At 44.2% G+C, this 11,009-nt stretch overlaps 1 protein-coding gene across 1 annotated transcript in view; it reads left to right on the top strand.

Annotated features, from left to right (window-relative positions):
• Positions 1 to 11,009, top strand: part of PLCD3 (phospholipase C delta 3) — a 61,741-nt gene that overhangs the window by 28,424 nt on the left and 22,308 nt on the right. Inside the window, exons 2-4 of the mRNA XM_083147458.1 lie at positions 4,910 to 5,068; positions 5,308 to 5,536; positions 8,059 to 8,188. Of these exons, the coding sequence (XP_083003584.1) occupies positions 4,910 to 5,068; positions 5,308 to 5,536; positions 8,059 to 8,188 (518 nt within the window). The remainder of the gene's footprint in view (positions 1 to 4,909; positions 5,069 to 5,307; positions 5,537 to 8,058; positions 8,189 to 11,009) is intronic.

Below are 11,009 nucleotides of genomic sequence, written 5' to 3'. Positions count from 1 at the left end.
GGTAGTGGAAAATGGGTGTAACAGTAAATAACCTAAATGGATGAAAAAAAATATATTAAAGCAAACTGTATTAATTGGTCCTCAAGTGGTCTCCCAAGAGTTTATACTAACAACTTTTTGGTGGGCTATCATATGCCATTGCCATGACCACCCAAAAAATATAATAATTACAGTGAACTTTTCCTTTTAGGATAACCTTGCTTCCTGCTCCATAAAGACAAGTTATAAACAAAAACAAAGTACTTGAGAATGTTTAATTAAAAAACGTTGCTTTCTTATTAGTCAGTCAATGTTTAATGGATTCAACTGTTGTAAAAAGAGCCATCCTCTTGTAAATTCTTTCCAGCAATCATTGAACACATTTTGCTTTCTAAACACAGCACACACATTTTAACCCTTTTGTATGGAAACTGCTGAATGGGGGACAAATGGAATTAATGGGGATGGGAATTAGAAGAGTTATGCAGGTAGAAAGTGTAATTCTCCACCTAACAATCTCTGAATAATCTCTCAAATTTGTTGCATAAGGTAAGTGGTGCTTCAGCCAATCAGCCCCCAACTGTCATCCCCCCTCAAAAAAAATGATAGGTTCTAAACACATAACAGTTGGGGCTGTGCACCATTTATTATACGCAACAAGTTTTATTAGTAGCGTATCACAAAATATAGTTAAATCTCCCCCATAGGGGATAATATAGTTGTCAATAAGCAATGGCAGTACCATCCACTTGTTTCAGTAGTAATCACTATATTCTCTGGGCATAGGGGAGCATGTCTGATGGCTGAGGATGATAGTGTTTCTTAAAATCTTGTTGCTCACATGAAACATGTCTTACTTGACAGTACCTTATAATTACATATGAATCAACCTTGCACCTGTATGGAAGGTACTTTTTTGTCTGAACACTCTTGAAGCTTTCGCCTCAAACTACAAAGATGGATTGATTATAAACTTATAAACTAGACAATTTTGACTATAGCTATGGGGGGGTATTTAATGCCGCTGGCGGGGGGGGGGGGGGGGTGTTTGCGGCAAGGGTAGCTTGTTTTCGGCGAGGATCACTCAAAATCGTCCATGAGCCAGAATCCTACCATGTGTACACACCTTATGGCTAACCCTTAATTCTTTGGCCCTGTCTTATACTGTACTGTAGGTCCTACAGCTACACGTGCATGCATTGGCAAATTTGATAAGGCATAAGCAGCTGTGAATTCTCTTCTACGGTCATTGGGTTAAGTTTGGTTGGTTATAAGATGACCGCTTTGATAATGATCTTCAGGACATACAAAACATCGATTTAGGCATAGTTGTCCAGTAGCACATATAAACTTGAGTAATGCTAGAAATCATAACTACAAAGATAGAATATTGGGTGAGATTTAGGGCGGGATTCTCTAAAATCCGCAGCCCTCTTCGCCGGCCACCGCATTCTCTAAAATATGCGGTCATTAACGCAAGGGACAGCTCTTGCGGTAAGAGCTGTCCCTTGCGATGCGGCGCCATTGCTGGACTTCCGGGTCTATGACCCGGGAGTCCGTCTGCGCATGCGCAGACTGACGCGCCGGCCGCAGGGCATGCTGGGAGGGATCCGTGACGGATCCCTCACACACCGCTGCGGTAAGAAGCCCATAGGCTTCTGCAGGGGATCGCCAGCTTTTGCTGGCGATTCCCTCTGCAGCGATGACACTGCGGAGGGAGGTTAGAGAATAGAAATGCGGTAAAAACCCCATTATCGGGGTTTTTACCGCATTTCTGTAATAGAGAATCTCGCCCTTAATAGGATGAGAGATTCAGAAAGTGAGAGATTTGGTAAGAAATCTCCAGTTTGTTTTTTAAAGCGGCAATCATTTACACTGCAAACCCAGTTTGATTTTGAAGTGTAAATGATTGCCACTTTAAAGAAACTCACCAAATCTCTCACTTTCTTAATCTATCATCCTATTAAATCTCACCCATTGTGTCTTCAATATTCTGTCACATGTTTTACTTATATCTTTCCTCTTCCCAATTACTCATTTCTTCATTTTTCATTAGTTGTTCCAGTGTTTTTTTTCTTTGTGCTTTTTTTTTTTTTTACCAGGTCATCATGGTACATTTGATTCTCTTTCCTTGGTCATCACATTCTCCACATTGGCTTGCTTACATTATGTGTCCTTTACTTTCCCTGGGCTACTCTGTGGTTTCCCAGGTGTCTCAGACTTCAGTTTGTGTTCTCAGTCTGTAAACAGTTTGTAATGGAGATGCTATGTGGTCTGCCTTAAATGACTGGCCAAATATACAATTGTTCCATTGCACACGATACGCAACTATGATTCTGTGCGGTTGGAAGTGAGAATGTTTATATTCTGCACATTCATCCTTTAAACTTCCAAACATGTTAGTTATCACCATTATTTTATACTGGACCTACACAGTCATCCATAATATCATCATATTGTAACTATTAAAATGCATCAGAGTCAAACTGTGCAGTGGTAAGGTAGCGATATACCAAATAATTATTCTGCACTCAATGATTGAATCTGGATGGATAGAAGCTGAGGCTGTGATCTCCTTCAAAGAATTGTCACGGTCACAGGAGCGTCCCTCATCCATTTGTTACATGAGTAAATATATAAAGTTTTGTCCCAAGATACAGGGGGTTACATTTAATAGCCTGCAAGCTGCCAGAGTTGTGGGCAGAGGCGTAACTAGAACTTTAAGGGCCCCATAGCAAAATTTATAATGGGGCCCCCCTGGCAATGCCCATTACACATGGGTCCTGGACGTGGTCCCGACAGTCATGATCCTGATAGTCATTTACCCGACGTGGGAGAATAGAATAGGAGGCTCGCGTAGCGAGCCACTGTGCCCGCAAAGGGCTTTGTTGCGCTCGCCATGCTGTCTGAGTCTGGGCAGTCGGGATCCCGACGTCGGGCTAATGACTGTCAGGATCCCGACTGTCGGAACCCCATACCACACCCATTAGAAATTATGCGACACACCGTAATGCCCCTTGCACATTATGTGACACACCGCAATGCCCCATACAACACACCGTAGTGTCCCTTACACAATATCAGAACACCGGGGCTGGATCTTAAAGAGAAATGGGAGGAGGGGCGGGCGGAGTCTCACGGCACAGCAAGCCCCATGTGTCTGCAGCTGGCGCAAAATCATCCTAGCAAAGCCGCTTCCCGCAGACCCTGCTGGCTCCCACAAGCCTCTGTGTGGTCTGCAGGACAATGTACTGTAGCCATGTTAATGTTTGCTGAGATGCGGCATGCTGCGCCGGCCTGTGACTATTTGTAACTGGTGATCGCTCCATTCGTTTCTAATGGAACGATCACCCATCACCGCCTGTGAATAGTCACAGCCCGGCACAGCATGCCGCATCGCAGCAAACATTACATTTGAATAAGACAGATTCAACACCTTTAAAAAAACTTTTTAAATAAAACATTTGACACTTATGTACAGTAGTACATCTCACCAGCAGCAGCCAGCAGGACCATCTTCTCTCATGCTTTCTGTCCCAGGCAGGCACTTAGCTGGCATCGTGGGTGAATGGCCCATCTGTCAATCAGGAAGCGGGCGGGCACCAGGAGGCTCCGTGCGTGTCACTCCTGCTTCTTCACACGCCCATCATCTCCCACACGGCACCACCTCCCACCCCCCGCCCCATCTTCTTCCGCACTATGCACCACCTCTCACACCACGCACGGCTCCTTCTGCGTGGGGCTGCCCCCCTCCCGCTAGACTTACACCGCACGCCGCGACACTCCCCGCCCGACTATTCATCACGGCGCCACCCCCTTCTGCATTGCGCCGCCGCCCTCCTGGCTCCTTCTTCATGGCACCACCCCCCCGCCCGGCTCCTTGTACATGGTGCCACCCCCTACCTGCCCTGCAGTGGCAGAGGCGTGGTGAAGCACAGACGGCCAGTGGTCGTGGCGGCTTCTCTGAGTCTCCAACTAAATATTAAAACTACGGAGGGTGCAGGGGATTGCTTGCTCTCCATGGGGCCCCCCTAGCACCCTCGGTAGTTCCGCCACTGGGTGTGGGACTTTGTGCGGTTGCTTGGTTTTGCCCGGTAAATGATTGCTGCTTTAAATTGGACGATTTGGTAAGGCTAATTGACTGACTCCCTCTCCCTCCACCATCGTTAAAGATCACTCGTTCATGTGTAATCGTTTGCTCAATCGTTCATCATTTGACACCAAATCAAAAGGAGAAAAGAGGAAGGGAGAGATTCTCTAAGCTAAAAATGCGGTAAAAACCCCGTTATCAGGGTTTTTACCGCATTTTGGGATGCTGTAAGCAACCCCCGCTGGGTTACCGCGGCGGGGGGCATCGCCAGAAAAATCGGGCGATGCTCCATAGAAGTCAATGGGCTTCTATCGCAACCCTCCGCAGCCCCGTGCCGACCCCCCGCCGCCCCGCATCGCCCCCTCCCCCCTCACCTGTGTCCGGGCAGCACAGCGCAGTGCTGCCCGGACCTGTGACCTCCTCCCTGCACTGATCCTCTTCCGGGTGCAGGGAGGAGGAGAGCCCGGTGCAGCAGCAGCAGCAGCAGCGCCGGGTGTGGGAGGGAGGGGAGAGCCGCCGGGACCTGCTGGGACCCGGCGACTCTCACCGTAAAGGACAGCTCTTAACGCAAGAGCTGTCCTTTGCCTTAATTATCGCATATGTTACAGCATATGCGATAATTAAATATGCGATGGGCGGCGAAGGGGGGCGGAGATTCTTAGAGAATCTCCCCCAAAATCTTTAACTAGATTGAATTGTTGGCCAAATCTATCCGTGTGTGTGCACCTTTAGTGTTCTCTTCCACTCATTCCTTTTATCTGCATTGCTCTTTCATTAGTATTCTCTTTAAACAATAATGAATTTCTTTACATTTATTTGGTGTCTTTTACTTTTCTATAGCTCTCTCAGATGATGAAGATGTGAACACCATGCTACTTGGCACGCAGCTCTGGAAGATTAAACCTGGATGGCGTCAGAAAAGACTTTACCGACTTGAATCTGATGGAATGACCATCTGGTATGAAAGTCGAGTGAAAAATGCACGTTCCAAGCAGATCTGTGAGTATCTGTAGGCATAAGAGAGGCGACAGATATACTGACATGTAACACTATCCTGCAATGTGGTATTTTTTTTTTTGTTTGCGATATATACAGCAGGTGATATATATACACACACTACAGTCAGAAATATGTATTACTCAATCTTATTCATATACGTTTACTATTATTATTGCATGTTGCTTAACTATGCCATTGTGTTATTATTCAGTTTGAATTTAATTTCCTTTTTATTCTAGTCTCTATTCTGCACATTGAGTCTGTGCGTGAGGGGAGACAATCAGAAGGGCTTCGGAAAAATGGCCTTCGCTTTCCAGAGAACTGTTGTTTTAGTATTTATTTTATGGGTAGGAGAAAAAACCTGGACTTAGCTGCATCTAGTGATCAAGAAGCTCGTAGCTGGGTGCAAGGACTGCGGAAACTCATGGAAAGAGCTGTGGCAATGAGCCAGAGGGAGAAGTTAGTTCAATATCCTGAAACAAACACATGAAATGGTCGATACCTTTAGCGGTAATTGTGAGATTTTTTGGTAATTGTTTCCTAGCACGGCGCCCCCGATTTTGATCGAAGTGCATCTTACGCAATCGCATTGCATCGCATGCAATATAGCGGCATGCGATGCGATGAGATTAGATTTTTAATTGTACAAGCACCCTGATGGGTGCTTACAATGTTAAATGTTACAATGTTAAATGTTAAATGCACCCCCATTGTCAACGCCACCCCCACTATCAAGACCAACCGAAAGCATGGCAAGGGGCGGCGGTACACGTCCTCCGACCTTTTCATACCCCCACTATCCACATCGGCGTGGAGTTGATTTTAGATAGTGTGGATAGTGGAGGTATGAAAAGGTCGGAGGACGCGTACTGCCGCCCCTCGCGGGCTGCACTCACCACGCTTCGGGTTGCCGTTGATAGTGGGGGTGGCGTTGACAATGGGGGTGCATTTAACATTGGAAGCACCCATCAGGGTGCTTGTACAATTAAAAACCGCATCGCATGCCATTGCTGGCTATGCGATGCTATGCGATATTTCATTGTACAAGCACTCTTGTTAATTTAATGGGAAGATCACATTGATCACACCACTAAATACGGTATGCAATGGGCGCCGGAAACAAGTACCGATTTTTTTTTATGTTTTGGATTCATGATAGCAGTTAGCACTCTTATCATTTTCACAGTAACAATAGGTTATGAAAGAAGATTAGCCTAAATAGGTGTATTGTGCTCATTAATTATGTAAGTGACTGTAGAAGGAGGTACAGTAGTTAGCTGAATACCAATACCTCCCTTATAGTGCAAAGTGTAAAGATATATGTGTGCAAATTACCAAAGGAGTCCGGAGAGCTTTAGAAGTGTAACTTTACCAGCTGCAGTTTACCAGCTGCAGTGATATAACTACTTTCATCCACATTAAAGCAACACAGCATGCATATACAGTGCAATACAAGTGTTGGCCACTTTTAACAAATGTTGAAAGCACTTTGCCTTCTTTTCTAATCTTAAAAAAGTGTCACCTATTCTAATAGGTGCATTATTTATTGATCTCCACCCTATTTTATAATATTTTTGTGATTAATAGTTTCTGTAAAATAGTGGGTAAAAGGAAAAGGGAAATAAACAGGCAACAGGGGCAGATATCAAAGCCTGCAGAGCGACAAAGTGGAGAGAGAGAAAGTACCAGCCAATTAGCTCTTCCATATTTTGCGAACACTGCCTGTAACATGGCAGCTGATTAGCTGGTGTTTTATCTATCTCCACTTAATCATTCTCCAATGCTTAGTACATCTCCCCCATAATCAGGTGGAAATGGGTGCACTATTTCTGTGTTCAGGTGCTACAGTATTTATTACATCCCAAAATACCTCAGATACTATTACCAAATTGATTACTAATGTGACTAGAATGATTTATTAGCTACAGCTACACAATATGCCCATGGTGACATATACAGATTTCATATAAAATTAACCAAACTCAATAATACGTAATACTATCTCTGCGCTGTTTAATAAAACAGGACTGTTATGGACAATTACCACACTGCATTAGCATATAGAAAAGTTTAAATTTAATAAACACCATTTTTGTTATTACTATATATTAAATTTATGTGTGTGTATATAGGTAACTTGGCAAAAAGGCGTCACTCGGAGGCTTGGTAGAATTTCAAAGGCTTTATTGCGTTGTGGTTACAACGCAATAAAGCCTTTGAAATTCTACCAAGCCTCCGAGTGACGCCTTTTTGCCAAGTTACCTGTATTTGGTCCACACACCTGGGAAGGCACCGGAGCAAGCTGCGGTCTTATATATTGGTGGAGTGCCGGATTCATCTCTCTGTCTGTGTGTGTGTATATATATATATATATATATATATATATCCACATATAACTCAACTAAGAAAGAGGTGGATCGATTTCTCAATATTTCTTCAAAATCAAACATCGATGCATAGTGAAACGTCCATTTGGCTTTTTTAAGAATACCCATACGCAGACATATCAAGTACCTAGTTTAACTTCTAGAGCTTCAGTTTTTAAGCAAAAATGAATAGTTAAGCCCGCTCTCCACTGAGAGAGGTAAAATAGCACCAAACACCCTTTTACAACATAAAGGGTGATAGGAGGGGACTAGAGAGTGGGCAGTGGCAATCTAGGACTATGCAAGCTCCCGTATGGCCGCAACCCCTCAGTGACAGATCCACCCCTTTGTAATGTGGGCACTCCCTCAGTCTCAAACAGTTTACCCCCAGTATTGGGAGATATGGATTAGCAGGATTATACTTGATTGAAGCCATCTTTCACATAGCATTCACAATACTGCAAAGTACGTGCAGGTAAAGAGTAGAATACATGGGATTCCGAGTTCAAGTTTAAAATCTGACTTTTTTAGATAAATGCATGGGATATGTATGTTGTGCTGGTTAGTCCGTTCCCTATGTTTTCTTGTGTCTTCTCTACATTATCTTCCTTGACTGCTTTGCATTTGGATCCGGGATTATTTACATCAAGCAGACAGAGATGGGGACGAAAAGATGAATTTTCAGGAAGTGAAGAACATGCTGAGGATGATTAACATTGATATGAACGACATATACGCCTACGCTCTCTTCAAGGTGACACCATCTAGATTTTCTATGTCGTACATCATGAATAAATGCAGAGATACACCTATAATGAGGCAAACTCACACAGATAGCTGTCCTGTGCAGTAGATGCTATTTTTTATGGAAGAGCAGCAAAATGAATGAATTATAAATAGGAATTTTGTTGCCTTTAAAATATAAATTAGTAGTTTCTTCTTTACTGATAAAATAATAATTAAAGCAACACTATTTGTCATTTATCATGTAGATTATTCATATAGAAATAGTTATAGATCTTTCGTTAGAGATAGAAGGATGACATTGCAGTTGCAGCATATATGTTGTTCAGTATTATTTGCATAGTATTCATTATGATATAGAAATATGGGTTATATCTTGTGGCGGCTCCAGAGGTGGGGCAGCACCACAGTTTAAAATTCAAATAGAGGAGCCACACCGGTATTTGTGTAATCACAACGCCACTTACGTAGTCAGCATTGTGTTCCCGCAGCCAGCTTGTGTCTGCGACTGTGTCTACGCTTGCGCCTAACTGGAGCATACACAAGTACCGCCACACCTACTGCCAGTGAGTCAGTTTGGAATGGCAGTTGGTGCAGCTCCCCTTTTACATTTTGAATTGTGCTGAACTGTGGTAATGTGGTGGGACATATCTGGTATAAGTATGCGCCTCCCCTGCAAGCGTGTGTGATCCAGTACTCTGGCTGCAGACTGCCAATGAAATGGTTTGGCGAATGCGCAAATATACCAAACAGGGGTACTTTGTACACTAATAAGATAAGAAATCAGCTGGTTTTTCTGTTAGTTATTAATGGTGAAGTCACTGAGATCCATAACACTGCTCATTCTAGATCTTCAGGCTTTAATATGCTTTCAATGACTTTATATCATCCATGTAATTTACAATAGGGTGTGTATTATCCCAAACAGAGACAAGGCAGCTGGCTCTGAAATAAGGACTTAGCGCAGTTGTGACACCTCAACAGTAACATTACGCACTGCTCCATTCATAATAGTGCTGGGTAAATTCACACGTTAGAACTGGTATTCTATCAAAGGTGGCATTATAAAGAGGGTGACAGATAAATGTGAAAAATATATTTGAATGCGCTATATGCAGACGGTTTAGTGCTGATGGTAAGGGAATAAGGCCCCTATTCTGATTGACTGTGCATGAGCATAGTTAGTTATGCGCATGTGCAGCCGCTGTGTGCGAGCAGCCATGATGAATAGATTATTCGATGGGCACTCACGAACAACAGTACGAGCAGGGGGCGGCAGGCCAGGGTGTTCTCATGGAAATTCCCAGATGATGCAGGTGCGGGGGGTGAGCAGCTGACATCAGCGGATGTCAGCTGCTTGCCCGCTTCCCGCACAGGGCACCCGCAGATCTGAGACACCACAGAGGTGTCTCAGATCTGCAAGTGCTGGAGAAATCATTAGAATGATTTCTCCCCCACACCCATCAATTGAATCGCTGCGTGCCAGGGGGGGGCGGGCACCCATGCGGGTGGTGTCTAATGGACTCGCAAGGCTGTGAAATTCGCAGCCTTGCAGGGCAAAGAATAACCTCCTAAATGCATACATTAAAAAATCTCCTCTCTGGGAGAAGTCAGGGGATGAGATGATACCTGACACTGTGCCGCAGAGGTGTTTCAGACTGCACGTCACTCGGCTCCGCCTCCAACATGTCATGATTCCCAGGTCTGCGGGTAGGATTATGAGACACAAATTGACGGAATGGAGCCCTGTCCCATTTCCGGTATGATATCCTCATCCTGCCTGCTTCCCTAAGAAGCAGGAGGGATGAGAGAGATATGGCCTCTCTTCCATGGGACTGGCCAAACAATTGTGAGTCTACCGCAAGAAACACATCAGCGTGGCCCTGCACCAACCGGCATTCAGAGACAGGGGGCGGAAATACGTTCACTCAATTTAGCGCAAATCGCATTATTGGTCTCCTCTGTCTGCCCACTTTGTACAACGGTGTGTGTGGGGAAATTAACAGATGCATGGAGATGCGATCGGGTGGTGACTTGCCTACTCTTTTGGGAGGGCCACCTGATTTTTGGGAACCGCCCTGCTGTTCTCGGAGTGTAGGCAAGTATGGTACAAAACATGGAGTTGTGTGCCAATAATTAAAGCGCAAGTCAGATCAGCCAATAGGTAGGTGTCTCAAAGAAGGATCCCTCAGACCTTCACCAAATCATCAAATAAAAAAAAAACAGCAATAAGGAACATATAACCTTTCTGGCGCTCCGGTCTCCAAAACCATTTCGCCTTTCTGGCACTCCGATCTCCAAAACATGCTCACAAGGAACTGCTTTACACCCAGTTCCCTTTATTCCGGGTAATTACCCATCCTCCAACCCCATTTAGGATAAGACATATATGCACTTGCACCCGATTCTATGTTGTTTTTAATATATGTGAATAAATGTTGAGTACACTACTTTGACAAACATACTTCACTATCAAAAACTTTTTTCTTGCATGGTACTCTTCATGTGAGAGGACTTAAATTGTTTTGGAGACCAAAACGCCAGAAAGGTTATATGTTCCTTATTGTTGGTTTTTTAAGTATGGTACAGTATAAAGTGAGTTATAGAACATGACACCAGTTGGTCACATAGAGTGTTGGTTTCAGTTCAAGGCCTCTATATGTTGGCAATAACATACACTTCAGTGGTGTAAGTTCGTCCCAGTTGCCCGGAGGCAAGATAAATATTGGTGCCCCCACCACACACACACACACACACACACACACACACACACACACACACACACACACACACACACACACACACACACACACACACACACACACACACAC

This window comes from Crinia signifera, chromosome 6 (assembly GCF_055691185.1).
Source record: "Crinia signifera chromosome 6, ASM5569118v1, whole genome shotgun sequence".
Lineage (NCBI taxonomy): Eukaryota > Metazoa > Chordata > Amphibia > Anura > Myobatrachidae > Crinia > Crinia signifera.
This window is presented reverse-complemented; position numbering and strand designations above follow the sequence as displayed.